The 25,702-nt window shown below is 51.5% G+C and overlaps 1 protein-coding gene across 6 annotated transcripts in view; it reads left to right on the top strand.

Annotated features, from left to right (window-relative positions):
- Positions 1-25,677, top strand: part of LOC135421944 (hydrocephalus-inducing protein homolog) — a 31,241-nt gene extending 5,564 nt beyond the window's left edge. The window contains exons 8-34 of one of the 6 annotated variants that reach the window (XM_064670822.1): positions 102-285; positions 649-748; positions 1,506-1,624; positions 2,675-2,898; positions 3,617-3,684; positions 4,950-5,185; positions 6,036-6,136; positions 7,411-7,546; positions 7,999-8,163; positions 8,772-8,924; positions 9,743-9,981; positions 10,410-10,656; positions 11,865-12,008; positions 12,203-12,346; positions 12,825-13,138; positions 14,130-14,508; positions 15,656-15,754; positions 16,450-16,659; positions 17,560-17,697; positions 19,289-19,466; positions 19,992-20,147; positions 20,265-20,791; positions 21,523-21,656; positions 22,664-22,800; positions 23,382-23,503; positions 23,591-23,751; positions 25,526-25,677. In XM_064670822.1, coding sequence (XP_064526892.1) covers positions 102-285; positions 649-748; positions 1,506-1,624; positions 2,675-2,898; positions 3,617-3,684; positions 4,950-5,185; positions 6,036-6,136; positions 7,411-7,546; positions 7,999-8,163; positions 8,772-8,924; positions 9,743-9,981; positions 10,410-10,656; positions 11,865-12,008; positions 12,203-12,346; positions 12,825-13,138; positions 14,130-14,508; positions 15,656-15,754; positions 16,450-16,659; positions 17,560-17,697; positions 19,289-19,466; positions 19,992-20,147; positions 20,265-20,791; positions 21,523-21,656; positions 22,664-22,800; positions 23,382-23,503; positions 23,591-23,751; positions 25,526-25,592 — 4,882 coding nt within the window. In that variant the 3' untranslated portion in view covers positions 25,593-25,677. Of the gene's footprint in view, positions 1-101; positions 286-648; positions 749-1,505; positions 1,625-2,674; positions 2,899-3,616; positions 3,685-4,949; positions 5,186-6,035; positions 6,137-7,410; positions 7,547-7,998; positions 8,164-8,771; positions 8,925-9,742; positions 9,986-10,409; positions 10,657-11,864; positions 12,009-12,202; positions 12,347-12,824; positions 13,139-14,129; positions 14,509-15,655; positions 15,755-16,449; positions 16,660-17,559; positions 17,698-19,288; positions 19,467-19,991; positions 20,148-20,264; positions 20,792-21,522; positions 21,657-22,663; positions 22,801-23,381; positions 23,752-25,525 lie in introns of those variants that run through there. The other 5 variants (XM_064670821.1, XM_064670824.1, XM_064670823.1 and 2 more) reach the window with 5 other exon arrangements.
- Positions 25,678-25,702: the final 25 nt, after the last annotated feature.

Raw genomic sequence — 25,702 nt, 5'->3', positions numbered from 1 at the left:
CTGCTCCTCCCCAAGTGCTTTGCTGCTGCACTTACACTTATCTCTGCAAATATGTGGCCTGTTAAATGATCTGCTGGGTTTGTCTCTCCCCGTGGCTGCAGGTTCTGCCACAGGCTGTGCCAGGAGGAAAATGCCCAGGCAGATAATTTTCTGGAGTGGAGCAGAGCGGACACCACTCGTGGAGAACGCCTTTCCCTGCTCTCCCACATCTACCAGAACGAGAGGGCAAAGGTGCAAGGAGATCCCATGCTGTTCTTTGATGACATTTTCACTATTAAACCGGTGGTAAGTGATATCTGAGATAGCTGATAGCTGAGAACCTCCCTTCCTCTTCCTTCTCCTCCTCCCCTCCATGAGGTCACTTGGCAGATCCCCACCTCAGCTGGCTTGATGTGCTGAGAGGGAAGACATTGGCTTTCTTGTGAGGCTGGAGAGCTTGTTGCACAAAGCATTTCTGCCCTGCGGGCTCCTGGCAGGCTGCAGGGACCTGCCTAAATCTTCCAATCTCTTTTATCAATGTTATTGATGAGTGTTGCTCGCTCCTTGCTCATCACTGATGCTCTCTAGATAAAGGCTTACAGGGCTGCGACTGAAAACCAGAAATGTGATGTTTGAAGATGAAAGTTTTGTTGTCTCCTTCTGCTTCAGGAGGGAGAGATCTGGCCAAATTTTTCAGCTGAAATCAGCGTGACCTTTAGACCCCGAGAAGCCCGACTCTACGAACGCGTCGTCTACTGCGACATCTCGGGTACGGCTCCCCCCTCCTGCCCCTCTCACCCACGCTGAGGGCGAGGTGCAAATGCTCCTCCACCCCACTGGGCTCCTGTGTCATTGCTGGGAAGGCTCTGTGGTCAGCAGGGCAGTGCTGGCACATGCCCACTGTCCCTGTGGCTTCCGGGGGGTCTCCTGTGCAAGGCCAGGGATGCCTGGCTCTGGATCACTGATCCCAGAACAATCCAAGCAGTGCAGGGACTAGTGAAATGCAAGCCTTGAGCTGATCTGGGAGTTGGAGGAACAAAATGATGTGTGTTGAGAAACAAGAGCCTGCTCCTGAACAACCTGATGGGCCCAATGGAAGCTTAACTCTTCCACTGGCTCCTTGGAGGAGAATCTCAGGGAGGTCATTTAAGTGATGCAGACACATCCACACACACATCCATCCCTTTGAGACTGGAGCTGATCCCTTGGATTGTCAAGGTAGGAATCAGCCCAGAGTTAAGGTCCCCTGGGGGCAAATAGAATTGAAATAAGGAAACAAACCTGGAAGGAGGAAGAATAAAATTTCTGGCATCTCCTAAAGTTCCAGTATCAACAAAGGGGCAGAAGAAAGGATGGTTTCCATGGACATATCATATCTCCTGAGGGAAGAGAAGGGGCCATGTCTTTTCTGGGAGAATCAAGACCTGGTTCTATCCAGCTCAGAGTCAGGGAATAGCATTGAGGCAGCCTGGAAAATGCAGGATAATATAGGGAATTATTGCACTGAAAGAGAAATCTCTCCCCAGGCCATGAGACCAGGCTGCCCCTGCGCCTCATAGGGGAAGGCCTTGGGCCCCGGCTCCGCTTCCTGTTCGAGGAACTGGACATTGGGAAGGTTTCTGTCATATCACTCCACAGATACAAGGTGAGCAGCAGGGGTTGGGGTGGATCCTGATGGCTCCTGGGGTAGAAGTGAGCCTGGTGGACCTGCAGAATTCCTGGCAACTCAGGCAGTTGTGATATTAGTCAAATTTGGGGGGTTTCACAGAATCTGGATCCTTTTGATGGGTTCTGAGGGGTGTATCTGTTGCTCCTGAAACCCTCATCCCTGCTTTTTGCAACTGCCCTTGGAGAGCAGCTGGGAGGCTTCCTGCAAAACAACCCCTTGGCACATGAAAGCAACACTGGGTCAAAAAGCTGAGTGTTCAGAGGCTTTTGTTCCAGCCCCAGACTCAAGGCACCTTTGTGCTCAGGCTGTTCAAAAGCAGCTGGAACAAACTGGCTGCGTTTGAGTTCGAGTCCATTGCAAACAGTTTTCAGTCAGGTGCCTCCTGCCTGTTCCTGGGAGTCAGGGAAAGCTGTCCAGCCTCCTGGCTCAGCACTGGCCCTCACAAAGGGCTTGGGAGTGCTTTCCCTTGCTGACCAGTCCCTCACCACCCTTCAGCCTCGGTGCATCTCCAGCTCTAGAAAGACCGAAGCATTTCTGTAAAGGAAGCAAAGGCAAAGGAACTTGCTACATCTTTTTTCCTGGTGTCTTCTACGTGCAATAAACTGGCTGGCTGCAATGGAACCAGAATGTGTCCTGCCCTTGGGGGGTTTGGGCACATCTGGAGCAGCAGCAGCTCAGTGGTGATTAACTTGTCACACTGTAATGCCCCGTGTTGCTCTCAGGGCCGGGGTGAATGAACCTGTTGATGCTGAGCAGCTGCTCTGTGCATGTGGAAGTGGATTGCTCTGTGTCAGTGGGATAACCCAGAGTGACTCTGGTTGTGTGAAGTTATTGTTGCTTTGCATGAAAATCCCAAAGGCATACAAAGTTGTATTTCAAAGTTGTAATTTTTTTTTTCGCTCCTGCCATGCAGCAGCACAGAGCATCTTCTGCCTTTTACAGTGTTGTTTAATTTAAAAACAACTCAGCCTTCTGTAAGAAAGGAGATTGCTCATGTATTTCCACCTTGCTTTCTTGCTGCTGCAGGCAGTCCTGGTTAACAAAGGGCCTATTGAGGGTCTCTTCAGCCTCCTCCCTCCAACTACAGCCGTGGGCTCCTGCTTCACCTTTCTGCCCCAGCAGGGCATCATTCCACCAGATGGGCTTCAAGCCATCAACATCTCCTTCCGAACCACCATCCCAGGGGAGTTCAAGGAAGAATTCCAGTTCAGTGTCCCTCAAGCCCCCAAGCCTTTGACCTTCACTATCAGGTGAGGAGGGCTCTGGGAGCTTGGTGGGCACATCTGTAGCTGTCTCTGGGTAATCATCTCCCACCTGCCTCATTTGGTGGCGGAGCAGAGAACAAAGGTGTTGCCTGAGGTCTCAGTCTTGGCTCTGATGCTGGCAGCCCCTTGGTGTGGGGATGCCTTCTGCCCAGTGCAGGTACCAGGAGCTGGAGTGACTCCTTCCTGCAGGGATGTCTCTCCCCCGTAGGGTGTGGCAGGCAATGGGATGGCATTAGCTTTGGGCAGTAGCTGGTCTGGGATGTCCCACCTGAACACCCAGCAAGGCCCCCAGGGCTTTGAAGATGGGCCAGCCCAGGTGATTCTGGGGAGCTCTGCAGCAGGGACTGTCACAAGGGCTTGGGCATCATCCTATGGGCTGGTGCCACTGCAAAAGATAATCCTCATCAAGCAGAGGGCAGAGGTGGGGAAAGAAGAAAAAAAATTATGATGGGAAAAGCAAAGCTCACTTCTCAGAACCACAGCAGCATGAGGGCTTGTCCCAGATAGCCTGCTGGCTGCTGCCCACTTTGCTTTGGCTATCTCCTGTCCACGCAGATGCTGTGCTGAGCACAGGGTGGTGGGTTGATTTGAAACCCATGGTGGCTCTGACAGCAGCTTTTATCCATTCAAGGGGTTGTGAGAGCTGAACACTTTGCAATTCCCTTTAACCCAGCCATTGCCTCCTCTGTCTTTGTCCTCACAGGGGCTATGTCATCGGACCGACTTTCCATTTCAATGTACGCGCCCTCCACTTCGGTGACGTCTCCTTTGGTGAGTGTGCCCAGGGTTTGGACCACAGTGTGAGAGGTCTGTGTGTTGCTGAAATGGAGCACTTGAGCCTCAGAGCATCTGTCACCTCCACAGCAGCCTAAAGGGTGCTGACTCCAGGGCTGCTGGTGGCTCAGGCAGCATTTTGCCATCATGAGGTCGAGTAGGACCAAAGGAATAGAAAGTCAGTGTCCCTGCTTGGCCACTTCTCAATTTCCTTTTGAATGAATAAACCAACAAGAAAGGCACCAGACAGGAATATTGTTACATAATAGGAGATTCATCCTGCTTAATCTGATTTCATTCCCAAGGCCTCTTCAGCTGAAGGCAGCTGTTGTATCTTTGCTTCCTTTAACTGTGCTGCTGACTGTTGTCTGCATCTGGTGACCTTGGTCTCATTTGGAATTGTGACATCTGTGTTGGTCCTTTCTGTGCCCCTCCTGCCTCCCTGCTGGAGTCACTGCTGGAGCTGGGCAGTGGTCACTGTTGATGGGCACAGAGAAGCTCTTGGCTGTGCCTGCAGTTGGTTTTTCCTCCCCCTCTGTGTTCAAAGGACACTTGGTAAGCAGGCCCTGGGAGATGTGTCCTCCCCACAGAGCTGGCCAGCCAAGACAGATGTCCAGTGCAGAGCAGGTTGTGGGCTGGTGTCCTGGCTCTGCAGGACATCCCCACCAGGTGTGGCTGTATCCCTGGCTTTCCATTATGAAATGCAAGTCTCAGAGCTAAAGTGCTGTAAACTCTTGTGGGCAGCAACCACAGCCAGTGTGCAGCAGGGGATGGTGTCCCTGTTTGTTGGTAAACTGCATTAGGGTGCTTTGCATCATGTTCTCATTCCCAGTTCCATCCTCCCTTTGTTTTATTATAGCTTCTCCTCGATGACAACTCACTGCTTTTACATCTTGAAAACAGTGGGAGTGTAGGCAGAGTTAACAGGGAGTTTTACAGCCTGAATTTTGAGAGTAAATCCTCGGTTTGGGTGCACACTCACCAGTGAGAAATACCTGGTGCTGGTTTGGGGCAGGGGAGAGAGCTCCTCCTCCCCATTAGAGACACTCGTGGTGTTCAGCAGGGCTAAGAGTGGGCATTTCCAAGCAGCAATCTGGGGGCAGCAGCAAAGGAACTAAGTGACCATTAATTCCTGGCTGAGCTGCTCAATGAGCTGCAGTTCAGATAACAAAGAGCCAAACTCCAAGCTCAATTTTGTCCTACTGGGACATTCACACCAGGAATCAGGAGATGATTGGTGCCTATATTGTGCCATTTTCCAGGCTTTCCTCGCACCTTGTCCTGCCGCCTGACCAACACCTCCCTGATGCCCATGGCCTTCACCCTCCACATTCCTGGGGATGGCTCTGGAGAGCCCAGCCTCACCAGCTCAGATCAGACATCCAGCAACACTCACCCATCCTGGAGAAGGGGAGCTCAGGGTCTCACGAAGCCAATGGAATTTACCATAACACCCTGCAGAGGGACCATCTGCTCCCAGGCATTCCAGGATATCCAGGTATGGGAAGAGTCCAGCCATACACACTTCAGCAGGTGGGGCTGAAGCTTCACTGATGTGTGGGAGGGCTTTGGCACTGCCAGCTTTGAGTATTGTGTGAGTAAGAGACCTGCACTGGTGTGAGGCCTCTTTTAGCTGGGTTGCTTGGGATGTTCCTGAAGGAGCACAGTTTTGTTTCCAAGATCATAAGCTGAAATCATGTACCATATGGTCAAGTACAGAAGCCATTCGTGTGTTTTTGAGAGGAATTTCTCTGATGGAAAGCAGCAGAGGAAGGATGAGGACAGAAGGTGGCTGTCAGAGGGAGGGATGTCATTGTATAAATCGGTTTGCTTTTCTTCCCTGTCTCGTTTCTCCTCTCCTGGGGAGCAGAATGAGTTGTATTCCCTGTGGGGATCTCCAGTGGGGACAGAAAACACTCTGCAGCCGTGAACTGCCCAGCACCTGCTGGGCCACACTTTGCCCTCAGCTTCCTGCTGTAAAGCTGACACAGCTCTGGAACTGGGCACATGCTGTTCATTCTGTTCAAGTCAACAGATCTCCTCTGCATTTATGTCATTGTAGTCAGGTGAAAAATTGATCCCTTAATTTGAATAAAGTGGTGAGTAGAGCATTAGTCTGCTGGTGCTTTATCCTAGTTTACCTATGCCCTGATAACTTCAAGATATGTTTAATAAATCCAATCTTGCCAGAAGGCTTTTGTTGCTCCCAGAGATTGCACTCTACACATGGACCAGCAGAAGAATTAAGGCAAAATCCTTCCTTTCCTTGCCATGGAACAAGAACTGGAGGACACATATGATGAACCTTTGGGAGTGAGGAAGTATTTGCTGCTCTTCCCTTCCACCAGGTCACCTTGTGTTCCAACACTGTGGGGCCATACCAGATGGAGCTGGTGGTGGACGTGGTTGGTGTTGGCAAGAAGGTGTCAGCACTGCCCATCACAGCCAGGTACCAGCACTCTCCTTGCAGCTGCTCGTCTTTCCTTGTGCACCCACCACCAGCACCCTGCCTTGCACGGGGTTTTGCTGGCTGCAGCTCCAGAGGAGGAGGGTTGCTTAATGAGATGGTTCTGCCTAGCTTGATATAAGAAAAGAAGTGCTTGGAAAGCACTTGGAAAGCCCATGGTGAGAAGCACCCCTGTTCACAGCCAGGCACAGCCTTTTTCTAAGTAGAACAGGAAGAACATTAATTATTTGCCTGGTTTTTGGTGCTTGAGGTGTAACAAATTTCCCAAGGGCTGCCTGTCCTCCTTCCTGCAAGAGATGGACTTGTGCTGGGTGGTGACCATTGCTTTGGGACATAGTGAGCAGCCTGCTGAGAGCTGGGGTCTGGCTCAATTAACCAACACGTGCCAGTGGGAAAGGGGCTCACGGCAGGAGTGGTGAGGGCAAAAGAAAGGCAAGATCTTATGAAGGGGAATATAGTCCTTGATGTGGCAGGCGAGCTCAGGTTTCGCTGCTTCCCTGTGGCTCTTTTGAGCATTAATGTTCTCAGAGTTGAGGCCAAAAGTCGTTCTTGCTGCAGCCGAATTCTCTCCTGTTGTGCTGCCGTGGGTGCCAGTTGAATGACAAGAGGGATGCAGTTCCCTGGTGCTGTTCCCTCTCCCAGGCAGAGCCGTCCAGTCAGTGCCTGGGCTGCAGTTTTGTAAAGCAAGTGCAAACAGGGACAGTCAGTGTATAAACCTGTGGGGTGAAGGACCAAGAGAGCTGTAGGGACTGGGAGAGGGTTATAATCCACTCTGTAGGGCTTCTGCCCTCCACTGCTGGAGCAAATGGCTGAGTTTTCAGGCAGGGCAACAGTGCTGTGGGAGGGGAGGGACTAATTTTTACTGAGACTCTGTAGCCTTGTGTTCTTTGAGCCTTCATGAGCCCTAGTCCTCAGTGGGAAGCTCCCCCAGAAGTTATGGCTCACTGACACTGTTGCAGGAGTCCTTGCAAGCCTCCTTGGGCAAAGAAAGGACAAATCTGCTGAGACAGCTCTGGAACAGGGTACATGCTCTGCCTGGGCACTTGGAAGCCTCTGCAGCGCTGAGTCTCGGGGTTTGCCCCTCCTTGACAAGAGGTGTTCGAGTGAAAGGAAGTTAGAAGTGATTTATCACTGTAGGAGTATTAAATGTCCCTTTGACATGACAAATGTGTTGTGCTCCGTTTCATGTTCTTCAGGGGTACAAGTTCTCTATCCTTTCAGTGTCTCTAATTCCTCGGGGTCATCTCTTTGCCCAGATGTGTCGTTCCTCCCCTGCGAGCGCTCAACCCCATCATGACATTTGGACGGTGCTACCTGAACGTCCCTTACTGGAAGATGTTGAAGCTTGTGAATGACAGCGACTTCCCTGGCTGCTACAGGGTTCTTCCTCAGGTTGGGCATTGCATCCACCTCCTCCTCTCAAATGTTATCCAGTTGTTTATGAGGGGAAAAAAGGGTTTGTGTAAGCCCTTGCTGGTTTCTATTCAAACCTAAAGGTTCACTCAGAACAGGAACCTGCCTGAATACAAACTTCAGGAAGCTGTTTAACTTCTTAGGGAAGCAGTTTATATTCTAGTCTTTGAGGTGTTTTAATGTAGGAGAGTTTAGAGGGTTGTGAAAAGCTGCTGCAAGGGGGCTGCCAGCACAGGAGTGGGTGTCTGTGAATGCAGCAGCTTTTGGACCCCCTGAGGATGTTAAACCCCTACAAGTCCTTTATCTTGTTCTGTGTCTTTCTGCTTTCTCCTGGGGATTTTTAAAAGTGTGTGTGAGTTGCCATCGTGGTAGATGTCAAGGAGTTTAAAGTTTCCTCCCTCTGAAGTTGTGTTTGATTCTGTCCCTTCTAGGAACACAAGGAGGAGGATGCTGTGTGGTACTTCACCCCTCAGCCACGTGGGATTATCAAGGCTCACAGCTTAGTGGAGATCCCATTTATACTTAAAACGAAACTGCTGGGAGAGCATGACACCACTGCTGATGTTGTCGTGTTTGGGAGTGAAGATTCCCCACTGGTGAGTGTGAGGAGAGATGTGAGCCTGTGTGTGACTCATCCTGATGGAGTGTAAAATGTACAGGGATTCTTCCAGGGAAAACAGGAGCTTGTGATATATGGCTGGTGTGGACAGGAAAGAAGGGATTGGCGTCATAGGCAGCATCTTATGCCTAGAAAAGAGGAAGTATAGAATCCTTGTAGGTGGTAATCTCAGTGCCTGACCCAACATATAGTGGGAAACAGGATAACAAGCCCAGTTTGAACCCCAGACCAATCTATGGGTCTCACATTCTGCTGGGAGGGTGGTTTGGGGCAAGATGGAGCAGTGAAAGGAGTGGAAGCAGGCAGGAGGTAGAGGAAGGAGAGATAGTGTGGAGGAGGTATGAAGAAGCAAGAATGGGAAACAGCATTTCTCTGTTTCCTGATAATGGGAACTTGTGGCTTTCAGATGGGATCACTGCATATCCCACGCTTGCTCCAGGCCTTCTGTTTCAGTCTACAGCACTGAAAACTTCAAACAGCCAGAATTATCCCCAGCCTAGGAGTGCCCTTAGAGCTGCCTAAGCTTTTCAAACTTTCCCTGATGTGTCCTTTTTTTTGATCTTTCCTACCTTCTTCCTGGACCAGAAAATCCACTTAGAGAGCATTGGACAGGGGCCGGTTGTCTATGTATATCCAACTGAGATAAACCTGGGCACTATCCCGGTCGTTGAAGATATTTCCCAAACTCTCCACCTCTCCAATCAGAGCGTCATCCCTGCAGTCTTCTGGGCAGAGATGGTAAGTATCTCTGGGGCTGTTTTCCAACGAAAATGACTGCTCAGTAGCAGCCTATGACTTGTTTTTTATATTCAATGTTTCCATGCCTCTCTGTACAAGATATTCCATCCGAGTGCGGCAAGAGGAACCTGGCTCTGGGGGTGGTTTTATCTGGGACAACCCTCAGTGAAATACTCAAATACACTGCAGTTTTCTTTCTACTTACTGCTTTCCTGCCCTGCTATAGCCATGCAGAGCCAACTTTTCCAAAGCAGAGGGCACTGGGACACCTCCCTGCAGCTGATGATCAATGGGAAAAATGGGCTTCAGTCCTTCAGGGGTTGTTGAGAAGCACTGAGAGCCTTCTGGGAAAGAAGACTTTAGTGTTGGGGTTTTGTTCAGCTGGTTTTGCAGAGTTATCCTTTGGGCTCTCAGCAATATCCTCCAGCTGTGTGGCTGCTGTGGTGGGATTGGAGCAGTCCTGGCTTCCTCTGGCCTTGAGCCTCTGTGCCAACCCAGCTCTGTTGTCAGGAAGCCAGGAAAGTAGCTTCCCTTGGCATGAACTCCAAAGAGAGACTGGAGGAGGAATAACCTTCTCCTGAGGAGGAACATCCCTTGGGTTGAGCAAAACTGGGTTAATGAAGTGAATCTGTTAAAGGAGGGTAAAATACAGGTTGTATAAGCTCTTGGAGAGTTGCTGTTGCCAGACACTTAGATTTAGGGAAATTAAACCTTTATGGGTTTTACCCTCCTCTCTTTAGTTCTTCCATTTCTTGCACCCCACAGCAGACCAGGGTCCATGGTTTCCATCCCAAGATCGTGCTTGGTTTGTCTTACAGGCTGGCACGTGCTCACGCTGGAGGATTGAACCCAGTAAGGGAGTGATCCCCCCCGAGAGCGAGGTGTCTCTGACTGTCACAGCAAACCTCGATGACACGGGGAAATTCGAGGACAAGGTGAAGCTGTTCATTGAGAACAGTGAAGTGAACATCATCCCTGTGCAGGCTGTGGGCGTTGGCACCACAATTGTCACTGACAAACCTTTCTCTCGGGAGCTCAACTTTAGCCCCCACTTCAGGTAGGATCTCTCTCAGCTCCCGCTTCTCCCATGGGCTCAGCAAGGAGCAGTTTTGCTGTAGTCCTTCAGGCTAGGTCTTTTTCAGTAGGTCCCAGCTCTGTTTCCCTGAAGCCACAGAGATTCCTTTAGAAACATGTGATGGCTATTTGGGAGCCATTAGAAACCCTCAAAAGCCACTGAGATGGAAAACAGCTGCTGGGTGGTGATGAACTTAGGGGCAGCCAAGGCCTGGCTGTGGCTGAAGCCTTGAGCTCAGGTGGCCTTTTGGTGGAGGTTTTGTTGCTGAGTGTGCACTCAGGGAACTCCATCAGGGTGCTGAAGGTGGGTGACTGCAGGGAAACAGCAGCTCCCATGACATTTCCTCTGCTTCTCTTCTAGCCATGACATTTCAATGTCATTTCATGACATTTTCTCTGCTTCTCTTCCAGCCTCACTCCCTACTGTTACCAGTTCAAAATAACAAACAAAGGGCGACACACCCATCAACTGTTCTGGACCACAGAAGGGTTCAGCGTCGTTCAGCAGCGTCGTGGCCTCGGTACCACCAAGGACAAAAGCACTTCCCAGGTCCCCAGACCTGCCAGCCCCGTGTTCAAGCTGCAGCCGCCGCAGATGGAGCTGCTGCCGGGCCAGACCAAGGACATGGTGCTGGAAGGCTTCTCCAGCACCCCCCAGGTGAGGTCCCACCAAGGGCTGAGCCTTTCCCATCAGATCCCCTCCACTGGGGCTTCTCCTGCAGCCCCTTGACATTTGCCTGGGAGAAGGAGCAAGTGCCTTCAAGAAACTGTTTTAAGGCCACAAGTTTCCATGGCAGCACCAGTTGCTTTCCTTGCTGGCCACCATCAGTTGCTAAGGCTTTTTTGTGTTTCCATAGCTACCAAAACCCAGTGCTGATCCCAAAATACAGGGTGAAGGAAATATTGGTCCTTCAGGGCAAACAGGAGGTTACCAGTGTCATGTGCTGAGGCAGAAAGAAAGGGCAGAGAAAAAAAAGTTACACTTAGACTGAGAGCCCAGGCAGAAAGCAAATGAAACAAGTGCCAAGTGCTTTATCTGGGGAAAGCAGGGAGTAAAACAAAAGCCCTGCAAAGGGAGGGAGTGTCTGGGAGCAGCATCGCTTGTCCTCTACAGACAAACGTGGGCAGAGGGCTGGTCTAACCCTGAGTCCTGGAGGAGGAAAACCAACACTGTGTCAGCTCTAATGATCAGTGTGATGTCCATCCACGTGGGAAACTGTTCCCAGAGATCATTATAATTGACAGCTTGACTTTTGTCAATATTTCCATAACTGCTCCCCAGTCTCTCAGCCAGCCCTGGTGTCCCAAGGGCAGCCAGGTCTTGCAGCACCCTTGGAAAGCAGCTCAGAGGGGGAGACTTTAGCAGGGCCTTGGGGTGTTCTCCTCCCTGGACCTTTCTTTCCAGGGGAAGTACAACTCTGCAGAGAAGCTGCCAGCCAACCCTTGTGTGCACTCCCTGGCTCCAGAACCCCTGGGCACAATATTTAAGTGAATGTGGAAGAAATCTGCATGAAGCTCCTACTGATTAGCCCTTCTGTCACCTGTTTCCTTAATATAGTTTTGTTTTTTTTTTTTTAAATCAGTTCCTACTTTCCCGCTTTCTGTAAGCACTATGCTCAGCAGCAGCACAAATCAAAGCCAAAATCACTTGGGGCCAGGATTATTACAGTTGTAGGCAGCACATGACTCATGAGCGCCTTTTGTGGCTATCGGGGTGCAGTGTTACAGACGTTTGAGTGCAGAATAAATAGATAGGCTGCAGCACAGAAAAGAAAGGGGCTTTTGAGGAGAGCAGTGACTGTGGCAGGAAATGGGCCCGTGGGTGGTGAGCCAGCAGCCACTGGTGACAGTGACTCTCACATGCAGAAGGTGAAGGAGCGGCTGCTGTGTCACGCCATGGTGGGGAGGGAGAAGAGAAAGAAGCAGATAATGCAAGTGGATGTCAGCTGCGAGTTCGTTTTTCCCCTCGTGCAAATATCTTCCAGAGAAATCGTGTTCCACGTGGAGAAGGTAAGTCTCTGGATTGCATCCTTTCATGGCATTTAATGGCATGGCTGTTAAATCAGCTGGAAGGGCTAGAAACTATTAGAAAGAGTAAATAGAGATGTATGCACTTCTGGGGTTGAAAAATGTGAAATGCATCGGAAGGGGAAGGAGGTCCGTGGCCACTTGAGGTTGTTTTTCCTTGTCTCCTGTTTCTCTAGCGGCCCAGTGATGTCCTGACTCTCCTATACAAGCCTCTGTCTTTAAAAAACAACTGCTGCCTGCCACTCAGCATTGTGCTGGACTTGAAGAAGCCATTCCTAATCTGTGATGTGGACCAGCAGCCCCTCCCCGAAGATGCTCAGGTGAACAGCCAGGGACCTTCCTGCTGGTGGGGTTTGAAGAGGGAGGGGTGTGGTGGTGCCCTTCTGCTGGGAGGTCCTCGAGTTGAGAAGTTCTTTCTGTCGAGTCAGCAGTGGACTGGCCTGAACTGAATCAGCAGAGCTGCTGAAGGAAGCAAAATCTCACCTGAATTGGGAAGACCCATCCTGGCTCTAAGACACAGGGAGCAGACAACTAGGTCTGGGCAAGCCATCCAGTCTCCTGGAAAGCATCCCAGCTCTCCAGCAGCCATCCCTTTGTATTGCTGCCAAGCACAAAAACATGAGCCTGAGAGAATCTTGGACAAGACTGTGATGCTCACAGTCAGACCTTCACCATAAAGAAATGAAGGGTGAACTGGGAAGGCCACACTGGGGTCACACTTCAAACCTTTAATGTTTCATGCTGTCAGACCTTGGGGCTTCATCACACAGGTGATTAATACTCTTCATCTCCTTGCAGCCCATAAAACTAGACAAAGGGGAGGAAATTCATCTCCACATCCAATTTAACCCGGCTTATGAAAAGGATTTGTATAGCTGGGTAGCAGAGAAGACACTGAACATGGAGTTCATGGAGCATCCCCACGAGGAGCAGATCACCATTCGGGGAGAAGTCTACTTCCCAAACCTCCATATCCAGCCCAAGGCCCTGGACTTTGGCTGCATCATAAATGGCACTGAACAAGTGGATTTTGTGGCAATGACCAACTGCAGCCCAATCCCTGTCCACTACCACTGGTCCTTCCAGACAGACAGCCAGGTGAACACCATAAGGTAGGTGCTCCTTTGCTTGGAGCTCTTCTTCCTGGGGTCCTGTTTGTGCTTTGCAAGGACCGAGGATGTTTGCCTGGGATCTGACAAAGTGCTTTTGAGATTTCCTTGTGGAAATAACAAAAACCAGCCGTGGTCAGGCTGGATGCTCAGGGAATAGGTGTTCTCCACCAGCTGGACACTGGGCTGGAGACAATGTCCTCCAGCCAAACTGGGACTGTAAGACACTCCCAACCCTTTTTGCATAGAAGTAACCTGGACTCCTGCTTTACCTCTGGAGCTACAAAGCCAGGCTTAGGCACTTGGACAAGCAGATCTGTAATGTGACCTCTTTTCCTTCCCTGCCAACCCGATTTGTTGTCCTTTCCTACAAAGAACCTACACAGGTGCTGCCACCAGAGTGCAGTGCTGCTGTCCCAGTCTCTTCCTGCTGCTTTGCTGTAGCTCCCATACAGGTTTCCCCTGGGAAGGAAAGCTGGTGGGGAAAGCTGCTTTCTCAGACCTCTGTGGCCTGAGGCAAAGACCATCCTGGTGAAGGGAGTTTTCAGCTGTTAAACCACACCTCCCCTTCACAGACCAGCTCTTTGGTGTTTGACAGTGATCAGCAGGTTCTGCTGGGGCTCTAGGGGTGGCTGTAGCTGTTGGTGGGAGCACTTGTCTGAACATCCCTGGGAAGCAGGGCCTTACAAGGCTGGGCTGTGCTTTCCAAGCCCAAGTGCAATCCTGCAGTAGTGCTGGGGCACATCTGTAAACACATTTCTGGCAGTTCCTCCTGCTCTGACCTGTGCAGAGTGCAGACGTCTGGTCTGGGCAGTTTTTATTAGAGAAGCAAACGGTTCTTCCATAACGCCCCAGGAAACTGAGCCCAGTTAACCACTGGGCATTGAAGTGCTGCAGTTGCAAAGAATAGAGCTCACACAGACACAGTTTTGTTTAGGGAACTGGGACCTGGCTCAGAGGAGACAACCTCTTGGGAGTTGACGTTATTTTCCAGGTTCAACCCTTCACCGCCTAAATTCAAACCTAAACCACCAAAGAAAGAGAGAAACTCTTTGTTGTCAAGGAGGCAGTTCAGTGCTGAAAGTGTGGAGGAGCCAACTAAAGACCTTGAAGCAGTGCAGGATCCTGCCCAACAGCCAGCAGGTTCAGAGGACTCTTTGGGAGCAGAGCAGGATCCTGCCCAACAGCCAGCAGGTTCAGAGGACTCTTTGGGAGCAGAGCAGGATCCTGCCCAACAGCCAGCAGGTTCAGAGGACTCTTTGGGAGCAGTGCAGGATCCTGCCCAACAGTCAGCAGGTTCAGAGGATGTTCTGGGAGCAGTGCAGGATCCTGCCCAACAGTCAGCAGGTTCAGAGGAATCCCTGGTAGCAAAGGTAGATTATCTTGTGCACCTACTGCTTGCGTTGCTCCCAAACTTGCCCCTGTAAAGCTGTGCTCATGCCAACCTCCCTTTTTGCTGTCCTGCTGTCATATGCCCTGAGAGTGGGCTGAGCAGCAGGGCCAGTGGCTGGAAGTGGGGCATCTGGGGAGGGACAAACAGGATAGTTTTGCCCGTAGAAACCCACTGAGATCCTACAGATCTATTCTGAGTTTGGGATTTTTTTTTTTTTTTGGCTTATTTTCTTTACAATGTAAAATGAGGTTTTTATTTGCATCATGATGAGAAGGCTTTTGGTTTCCTTCCTGTACCAAGCTGTGCTGAGTCCTGATCTCCATTTCCCTCTTTCCAGCCCTGCTAGAGCCACCATTTTCACATCCCTGCCTTCACCCAAGAGCCAGTATTGCAGTGATGGCTCCAGAGCTGTCTTTTTTAAGGCAGAACTTTTCTTCCTCCTAGCATGGAAAATGGCCTTTGGTCTGCTGACCTGCCTGGTGAATCTTGGTACTTTGGAGTGGGAACTGGCCCCATGGCTGCTCATGGGGCAGTAAAAAAGGGTGTAAGGAAGCACGGGAGTTTCTGAAAAGCACCAGTGTTGGCCTTAAGTTCAAGGAGAGGAGTTGTACCTGCTCACATCCCAGTATTGGTCATTTCAACTCTACATGTTTTTTCTGAATCAGGAGAAATGATACCCACTAGACACAAAGAATAGTGTGGCTGAATGTTCTCAGACAGAAGCACGAAATCATCTTTATTTCCTGGTTGTTGCCCGCGTATGCACAATTAAACCAGGGAAATTCAAGCAGCTGTCCTAGAATCCTGGAATGGTTTGGCTTGGAAGGGCCCTTGGTTTTGCTGGGAAGGGACCTTCAAAGATCCTATAGTTCCAGCCCCCTCTGCCTGAGTGCTGGGGGTATCCAGTTCCCTCGTGCACACTTGCATGTAGGACGTGCAGACAGAGCCTGTGTCTCATCTGTGTGTGGGCTTGGACCAGCACTCCACTGACAGCACGGACATACCCACACTGGATCTGTGCCCAGGTCCCATCTCAGCTGCTCCTGGGGTGGTGGGGTGGTGGAGCCTGCAGCAGAGTGATCTTGCTCAGGCAGTGCTCACTGCAGCCCGTGGTGCTTTTTTTCCAGGTACTGCCATGCACTGCTGTGGAGCCTCTGAGCCTGGAGACCATGAAGGGATTGAGGCGATTCACGGGGGTGGAGAACCTTGCCTTGAGAATGGAAGAGGTAAGTGGGAATGTCTTATTTCCATCTTTCCAGTGTGGAAAGCAGTTCTGTAGCCCCCACTCCCACTGGCATTGCCCACAGAGGGGCCTCAGTCCTTCCAAGCCCATCACAAAATACTGCTGGAGCAAGTAGTCGCTGGAGAGGCCACATGGGACGTGTCGTAGGGCTGCCCAAGGAGGCTCCCTGTGCAGCACCTGGGGAGGGCATTGCTCCCCTTGTACCTCACAGGGTGGTTGACTGGAAATTTTTGCAGGAGCTTTTGCTGTAGCACCTTGAGGGAGCAGCATGTAAACCAGAGAGAGGGGGAAAAGCCTCAGGAGTCAGATGAGCTGAGCTGGAGTCCTCCCCCCAGCTCCAAGGGCTTTCACCTCCAACTCTCCTGTATTTCTGGAGGCAGTAAAATTGTTTTCAAAGGCAAGTTCTGCAGTGGAGAGAATATCTTGCTGCCAGGAGACATCCTAATTTACTTTAATGTCGTGTATTAATTAATGCATTGATCAGCGAGTATGGAAGAAGATTTCCCCTGTGGTCCCTCCACTGGTCGGTGGCACGGATGCGGGATGAGATTAGGATGATTCTGGCTGTCTTTGAGAAAGAGGCCCCTCCATTTACCTCTGTACTTCACTCCAATCCACGGCTGCTCTTCTGCACCCATTTCCATGCTCATCATCTCGATCCCTCCTCCCCTCCTGCAGGTTTTTGATGTCCAGCCGGTGTCCGGTGTGCTGCAGCCGGGCGAGAGCCAGCGCGTGCTCTTCACCTTCTTTGGCCACCCCAACATCGTCGCCCGTGTCACGGCGCTGTGCCACGTGGAGGGAGGCCCTACCTACGAGGTGGAGCTGAGTGGGGGGACTTCGGACCTCAGCTACCACCTGGACACCTACGACATCAACTTTGGGCTGCAGGTACCACCCCCTTCTCCTGGCAGAGCTGCTGCCTTGGAACCATCACCAGTGGGTTGCTGCCCACCTCAGCCCAGGGCTCCCTCCCCTTCCCAGCTCCTTTTTTGGCTCTGGGCCCTGGAAAGGACAGCCTTTGAGGGATACATCCAGCATCCAAGCTGGTTGTTAATGGCCACCTCCACCTCACACGCACACACCCACCACCAATGCTGGGAATTCCTCCTCTTTGAGGGACCTAACACTGCCTCCTGAGGCTGGCAGGATCCCAGTGGGGATGTCCAGAGGGACATATCTCTGAGACATCCCTCCCCTGAACTGCTTCTAAAGCTTGAGCTCCAAGGGGATGCTCTCTTCTAATGCTCTTGCTCAATCTACAAAATAATCCAGGGAGGAAGTTGGGCTTCCAGTCACTGTAGCTGGAGACAACGTCCCAGAATAATCCTCACTTTACTTCTTTTCAGTTAAAAGCCCACAGATATTTCCAGCTGCTGGCCCTGTCTGTGTTGCCCCTGTGTGTCTCCCTTTTTTCCTGTCAATGTATTTGCTTGCCAATACTTGCATGCAGGTGCCTTTTCCTCTGGAATGCCTCAATGCCACCTCCATTGTTTCACCAGACTGTTTGGTGACCCCTCAGAGTAAAGAGGGCCCTGGTTCATTTATTACTGGCCCTTACATGGTTATTACCACATCTCTGCGTGCTGCCAGAACTCCCTGCTCCTGTGCAGGGCTAAGAGGTGTCCTGTGCCTGACCCAGGCTGACCTGGGATGGTCAAGCACCTGTATCTCCTCCCCAGTCCCTGCTCTTGTGTTGTGGCTGTTTGCTTCCAACTCCATGAAAGAGGAAGGAGATTCCCAGCAGCACACTGGTATCTGTACCTTCCCACTCCTCTGTCCTCTCTCCAGCTGTTTAATGAAGTCATCCAAGCAGAAGTCACCCTGCAGAACACCGGGGTGTTTGGATTCACCTACAAGGTGCTAGACCCCAGCACTGCCAGGGCAGACAGCCCTCTGCCTGGTGAGCCCGTGGTTGTGCCCAGCACGGTGAGTAGCACAAGTGATCGGCCCCTGCCCTGTGTCAGGTGGCCCAGGAGAGGGTTAAAGGGAAAAAAAAAAAGGGGTAAAAAACCAACCAGACCCAGCCTTGAGAGGCAGGGCTGAAAGCAATTGCTGCTGGGGTTAGAGAAGGTCAAGCAAGTGCTCTCCTAATAGACTCCCCCGTGGCCTTGGCCAGCGGGTGCCAGCAGTGGGAGACACAAGCACATCAGTCACTCCTTGGACCTGGACTGCTGAGCTCTCTGGCTGTGCTGGCACTGGAGCTGGGTGGTGCCAGCTCTTCTGAGGGTCACCTCACCCAGGCTATGTGATCAGACAGGACTTACTCCTTGTCCCTGCTTCCTCCCTGCCAGCACTAAGCAGTGATTTACATATTCCTTGCTTTGGCTTGAAGCTCCTTTGCCACAAGTTCTCACAGCCCCTGTGCTGGTCCCTCACTCCCTCCAGCTTTGCTGCTCAGCTCTTTGGGGCAGTGAGGGGGCCAGGGAGGAGAGGGGCTGGAAGGAGAGGAGTTTGCAGCATCCCACCATCCCAGCTTCTCCGTCATGCCTGGATGCCTTTGAGCTTAAGCAGCGTTCCTGCTGACTTTGGCCCTCTTTGGAATAAGAAGTGAAAGCCAAATCGCTTTCTCACTGTTTGCTGCCTGTCTCCTCCAAGGGATGACACGCTGATGCCCCCTTCCTGCCAGCATCCGAAGACACAGCTCAGCGTGGCCCCGTGCAGGCAGCTGCTGTAGCAGCACCCCGGGTGCTGGCAGCTTGGCAGGGCTCCCTGGGGCTGCAGCCGTGTTGGGTGCTGGAGGGAGAGCTCAGGGGACCAAGTGGCAGGATCTGTCCCGCCCAGCAGCGGGAATGGGACTGGGGAGCCGTCCAGCCCAGCGTGCAGGGGTGAGCCAAGGAAAGCTGCAGCTGTGTCCTGTCACCCAGAGATGGGTTTGCCCTCAACCTGGCTGGTGTGAGCCCAGCCTGGGGCTTGGACAGCGCTTTTGGAAGCCCAGAGAGGAGGTGCCTTCCCGGCATCACCCTCTTCCCTAGATCTCATCCTAGTCTCTCCCCCTGTGCTTCCAGAGATATATGTTTGCAGGTCACTGTGAGTCTGGATATGCTCATGCACCCTCTGTGTAACCACAAAGGCAGGAGGTGTTTTTGTCAGGATCATTAATAAGGGGTCAGGCCCTTTGACACCAGCCTGGAACCACTGATGTGCTGTGACAGGAGCTGCTGGCCCTGCTGAGTGCAGGCAACTTCACTCCTCTTCCACAGTGCCTGGCAAAAGAGCTTTTACCTGTTAAGCCTGGCTCTTGCTGGCAGAGGGCAAACCCTGTTAGCAGCAGAGCTGTGCTCACCCTGAACACAGGGCAGGCTCTGCTGGGGGTGCAGCCTTACGAGCCCTCAGAAGGACACACTGCACCCTTGCCTTGGAGGCTCGAGCTTTTAGTTACAAGGAAGTTAGAAGGTGATGTGGTCTGACGTTTTCTTCCAGATGCCACTCTGTCTTCTCAGCCTGTCTGTTGCCTGAGGCATCCCCCATCAAACCCTCTCTGATGCATTCCTTCCCTCTCTCCTCCCATCCCCTGCAGGATTACATTGAACCTGGCAAGAAGCGAGTGCTGAAAGTCTATTACCTGCCAGGAGTAGTAGGAGTCTTCTGCAGCACTCTCCAGATCCAAGTGGGTCACCTGGAACCAGCAGAAATCTCCCTGAAAGGAGAGGGAACCTTTCTTAGGATCTCTGTGGACCTGCCCTGGATTGTCAAAGGTGAGCACTACCTGTCTGCTCCTAGGAAGGCCTCCTGGTTTTTTCCCCCTGTAGGGAAGCACACACCCATCTCCACCAAGCCTGGAGGTTGCAAGGCTGCCAGACCAACACTCGCCCCTCTGGTTGCTTCCTGAGTCTTGAGCAGAGTAGCCCATGTGGGCTTTGTCCCAGTAACCATCCTGCAGATCTTGCCAGCACATCTGTCAGAGGCCTGGAAAGATGATGGCTAGACAGAAAACCTTGGGGAAACTGTAAGAGAGCCTGGCAGGGCTTTTGGCAGGGTTGAATTTGCATGATATTTCAGGGGATGAGATGCTCCTCTGTGAGGAGGATGATGGCTGAGAGTGAACATGAGGATTTAGAGAGGAGCAGCAGCATCCACTTTCCATAGATGGCTTGAGGGGTTTGTTTCTGGGAGAGGCCAGTGCTGGGGAAGTGGGACTTCCCAGCTTAAATGCACCCACACTTCTATTTGTGTGGGCAATGCACCCACACTTCTATTTGTGGATAATTTTTTTCCTTCAGGGCATGCAAAATTTGAGAAGATACTGAAAGAGATAAAAGAAAATCTGCAAGAAGAGAGGCAGAGCGATGAAGCAGATGTTCTGTCAGAGCCTGCATCTGTGGAGCCACCCATGGATGACCCTGGCATCGAGGAGCAGCAGCATCCACTTGCCCCAGGTGACTTGAGGGGTTTGTTTCTGGGAGAGGCCAGTGTTGGGGAAGTGGGACTTCCCACCTTAAATGGGTTTGGCAATGCACCCACGCTTCTATTTGTGGGTAATTTTTTTCCTTCAGGAAATGAGGAGATACTGAAAGAGACAATAGAAAAAGAGGAAGAAGAGACTCAGATCGATGAAGCAGTTGCTATCGAGGAGGCGTCCGAGGAATCATCTGAGGAATCATCTGAGGAGTCATCTGAGGAGTCATCTGAGGAGTCATCCACAGAGTCATCCACAGAGTCATCCACAGAGTCATCCACGGAATTGTCCACAGAGCCACCTGAGGAGCCATCCGAGGAGCCACCCGAGGAGCCACCCGAGGAGCCATCCAAGGAGCCACCTGAGGAGACATCCAAGGTGCCATCTGAGAAGCCATCCAAGGAACCACCTGAGGAGACATCCAAGGTGCCATCTCAGAAGCCATCCAAGGTGCCATCTCAGAAGCCATCCAAGGAACCACCTGAGGAGACATCCAAGGTGCCACCTGAGGAGACATCCAAGGTGCCATCTGAGGAGACATCCAAGGTGCCATCTGAGGAGACATCCAAGGTGCCATCCATGGCTGCCTGTGACACTGACTCTGACACTGACGACGGCATCGTGGTAAGAACAGCTGCTGTCCCGATTGGCACATGCCACCCTCCCCATGTGACCTGAGCCCCTTGCACCCCACAGCAGCTTCCTGGTGCCCTGCTGGCACCTGGGACCTCCCTGCCCACATCTGGCTGTGACTATTTGTCAACTCAGCATTGGCCCAGGGGCTGCCCACCTTTGGTCATGGTCCCTCCTGGAGCTGCACCAGCTTCCTGGCTACTCCAGGGAGAGATCCTGAAGGCCATGCTCAAGGGATGGAGTTGATGGTGCTTTGAAGAAAATGCAGGTCATTGCTGGGGAGTTTGTTGCTCCCAACCCAAGCCCTGCCAGATTTACAGACCTTAACAGCAGCCTGACGCAGCCTGACTGTGCCCTGGGGCTGTGCTGGCAGTGCTCATCTCCAAGAGGCTTGGTTGTGGTTCCCTTTCCAAGAGAGCTTTTATCCAAGCTGCTTTGGCACTGGTTGGGGGCAGGCAAATATCTGGAGCTCTGGAAGGTTCCTGGCTTGTCTGGCCAGATCAGCTTTTCTAGCAGTGGCTGGCCAGGCAGAGATGCTGGAGTTACTTCCCTGGAGATAAGGTCCTGGCTCAGAGAGCAGGAGGTGTCACAGACACTGAGCAGCCAGACAGGAGGACCCCATGCCCCCTCTCAACAAGAGCAGGGTGGGATCCTTTTTCAGATAAAAGCCTGGGACTTGGGACAAACCCTTGCCAACCAGCCACTGCCTTCTCTTTCCTCAGTGGGACACTTGGGTGCAGAGAGAGATGGAGCAGATGCTCATAAAGCAACATGTCCTGAAGCAGCAGAGAATTGTAACCTCCCGTCCCCCGGAGCTCAGGGGCTTTGACAAGAACATTCGTCAGAAGCTTGTCCAGTGAGTAGGGACTCCAGTCCCCTATCTCCAGGTGTCCCAAGGGTAACACCCAGCAGTTCTCCCTGCTCCTGAGAGCTCCTTGTGCCTGCAGAGCTGGGAACAGCTGGGGACTTCAGAAAGGGTCCAGCCCCAATAGGTGTGACAGGCTCCTGTGAGCAGCTGAGTGTCCTCCCTCCCCCAGCGCCATGCTGAGCTTTGGAGCAGCTCAGCTCCCCCACAGGTTCTGTTCTTAGGGCTGAGCACAGACCATCAAGCCCTTCCAGGCTGCACAGACACTGTCCCTGCTGACAACTCCAAGCTGCCATCTTGATTACAACTATCAGAGCACACTGAGCAAAAGGAGCAGGGAATCACACAGGTCACCAAACCCTTGAAAACCCTAAATCAGGCCTGGATGCCGGTGAGGTGGCAGGGCTTACCTAGGGAGCTTCCTCTTGCTCCTTCATGAGGCATCACAGGCACAGGAGGCTCCAATTCAGGAAGAAGATGCTCTGCAAAACAGATCATTCATGTGCTTTCCTTTGTGGGATTGCTCTGGGAAAGGACCCTCCCATGAATTTTGCCAGTGTTGATTATATTTATCGGTGCTGCTTTGGGGGGGATTCTGGTTGCAGAGCAGTGAAGATTTCCTGTGCAGGCAAATTTTATTCCAAGGCCCTGAAGCAATTTCAGGCTCAAGCTTTACACCAGGCTAAGCAGTTTCATTGAGACCAGTGGATGTCCAGTGGACTTATCTACACTGGCTTTTCATATCAGAGGAGCTGTGACCAGTGTCCATTTTAAACTAATTTTATTTTCAGGTACCACTGGTAACTGATAAAACCTAAGACCTGCACTCCCTGTGACTTCTCAAAGTCATTGCCGGGCAGTCAGGCCTTGAGTTTCATGGGCTTGAGTTGAGTTTTTACAGCAGTGAACACAGAATTATCCACTTTGTTTGCATCTTCCATCCACTTGGACATGTATCCAGGCTGTGGTTTAAGGACTGTCTTCACTCCTCCTTCCAGGATTAAGCTGCCCAACTACATCCTGGACATGGGCAGAGTCACTCGCGGTGACACTGAGACACACACTGTGGACATCACCAACACCGGGCCCTTCCCGGTGTCCTTCCAGATTGAGACACATGTCCTGCAGGACACAGGTAACCAGTGCTGGAGAGATTTCTCGTGGGCTTGAAGGAGCTGTATCAGATGGATCAGTTTAAGCCACTAGACAAGGGGAGGGGTTTTGAGTGTTTTCCCCTCAGTGCCCCTGCTGGGAGCTTCAAAGCCTGAATTCTCCTGGCCAGCTGTGCCCAGGGACCTGGCCTGCCTGTGGCTGCCCTGTGACGCTTCATTATGGTTTGCTGTGTCTAAGGGATGCTCAGGTGTCTCCTCTAAGTTGTTGACCAGGGAACAGCACAGCACGGGGGGATCTTAATTGGAAATTCTCCTTTGGAGAGCTCTGCACAACCTTCCCTGAGGCGCCTGATGAAGGAATTGCTGGAGGTGCTCAGCTGATCTGTTTTGGTTTTACCATCCAAGGTGGACCTTGGATGCTGGCCATGAAAGCCCTTTCTCCTTGAGTGGTGGGTGACAAGTTAAAAAGAGCAGCACCTTCTCCAGAGATGCAGAATGGTCTTTCCCAGAGCTGCCAGCCAGGACACCTCTACGACCTTAGCGTGCGTGTGACATATTTCATGTTGCTTGTTTATCTCAGCTGCTTTATTTTTGTCTGTTCAAGGTTTCAGTCTGGACCTGGACCAGGTGCAGTGCCTGCCCTACTGCAACACTGAGAGGATTGAAGTGCTTTTTGACAGTACCAGCTTGCCAGTTGGAGAGGTGGATGTGCGCCTGCCCATTAAGGTGCCACAGCTTTTGGGGCAGGCAGTAGTCTGGGCACAGCAGCAAATGTCACCTGGACCCTCAGCTGAATTGTCTGTCCTTCTCCAGGTAACAGGAAGCTACACAGTTTACATCCACCTCTTTGCTACTGTGACTGAGGATAGCATCCAGAAAGAAGGGCCCCCTGACCTGAGCAACCCCTCGCCATTGACGCGCTCTGAGAGACGCAAGAGATGTGGCGGCCAGAGATCTAAATCTGCCTTTAAAAGGTGATGCTGCAGTTGAGGTCTGTGGGTTTCAGCAGGAGCCAAGGACTCTTGGTGCACCCTTGGCTCTCACTCAAAGGTGCTTGAGAGATTTGGTTGCTGCCCCAGCGATGAGGAATGCTCACTCTTTTTCAGTAGTGATATCCTTGCAATGCAAGGATATCACTATCACTATCATGCAATCAGTTGCATGATCCCTGTTTTTCCTGTTGGGAAAAGGAGGCACGAGGGTTTGCAGGGGCCTGGCAGTAATGCTGAGCACAAAAAGGGGCTTTGCTCACAGGCTGGTGTCCAACCTCGCCCCAGGGCCTCTTCTTGAGGATGCCAATGAAGGGCTCCCCTAACATCCTGCTGGGTCTGGTAGAAGAGGTGGGAGAATTATTCCCTGTTGGGAAGTTGGAGGAGCAGCAGCCGTGCTCCCTTTCAAAGGGAGCCTTTCCTTGTGGCTCCCCACCTTCCATACTTTGAGGTTTCAGATAAACACTGCCATGAACAGATTAAAAGATTTCTGGGCCACTTGTTTAATTTGTAGAGCTTGTGGTGTGTTCTCTTTTGTGACTGAGAGAGGTGTTTTTATGTAAGTGTTTAGACCTACACAGTGAACAGAGTATTTGCAGTCAGTGAAGGGCCAAAGCACCAGCAAACTCTTCTTCCCTTGCTGTGTAAATAGCAAGAAGGGCAACTGAACTGGTGAACCTCCTGAGTTCCAAATGGCCTTATTCAGGGTAGCCCTCATTTCTTTTCCTCATTGGTGCATGATTCTGTGGAGCATTTCTCTCCCGTTCTGGAAAGCAGAGGTTAGCAGGAGAAATTGTTATTTTCCATATACCGTACAGGTATAGAAATAGGTTACTGTCCTAGGGTTTGAGGAGTCTGGAGGATATCACACAGTCAAATTTGATTCTCCACATAAGGGCAGGTTACTTATCAGGTGCTGCCCATAAAAGGTAGAGGTGGAAGTCTGTAGCAGACTGGGATATCCCTATTCCAGACAGATATTCCTCCCTCAGCAGAGGGCCGGAACTGAGGCTGTCAGTGCTGCTGTTTCTGTCAGGATTTCTAAGGAAATCCTAGCAAAAAGACAACAGAAATTCTTCCAGTTAGTTGCAAACAAGATGCCACCAGTTTGAGACCAAGCCCTAATCCCAAGGAAAGAATTGAGGGGTTTCTTCTCCAACGTGTTTCACCCCAACTCCTCTTCTCCAAAAGCTCCAGTTTATGCCACCTGCTCCTCTTTAGATCTGAAGTGGTGTCAAAATCTATCTTCAGGCTGGTGGGAGTCAGTCCTGATGGGGAGAAGCTGCCAGGGACAGAAAGGCAAAGAGGATTTTCCAGTCCCCTTTTGCAGTCGAGGTTTGGAACACTTATTTCTGCCTCGAGGGTGTGATTGAAACCCTTGGGTCCACAGAAAAAGTGTCTTGCAGGGGGCTACATTATGCTTTCTGTGAGCATCCTTGGGGAAAACTCCTCTGGAATGAGCAGGAGTATGAAGGGATTTGCAGCCTATTCCCAAGGACAGTGTTACCTGTGGGAATTTGCTCCCTTTCGAGCCACACAGGTGGGTTACAAGATCACCTGGTGCCAGGGATAACCAAAGGGATACAAACCCTTTGGAAACCACCTCCTTGCTCCAGGGACATACAGGCTGAGGGCCAAGCCTGTGGCAGGATTTACATCCATCCACGTGCAGCATCTCCCACGCCCAGAGAAGTGGTATAGAATATGCTTTGCCTATTTCTGTACCTGTAAGGTTGGACTGACACAGTTTCTTCTTCAGGATTTTCCAAGCTGAGAGGCCGGCTAAGGATGGAGAAATGAAATCGGCCTCTAAAGAACCCAATTAACCAAGATACGAACAAACTGAGCAATAAGAATCTGGAGGACTGGCACTGGCACACCTTCTTTACCAATAAAGCAGGGAAAACAACATCTTGTATGAGGAAGTCTGTGAATG

This window comes from Pseudopipra pipra, chromosome 14 (assembly GCF_036250125.1).
Source record: "Pseudopipra pipra isolate bDixPip1 chromosome 14, bDixPip1.hap1, whole genome shotgun sequence".
In the NCBI taxonomy this organism is placed as follows: Eukaryota; Metazoa; Chordata; class Aves; order Passeriformes; family Pipridae; genus Pseudopipra; species Pseudopipra pipra.
The sequence above is the reverse complement of the archived record's forward strand: the minus strand, read 5'-3'. Positions and strand labels throughout refer to the sequence as shown.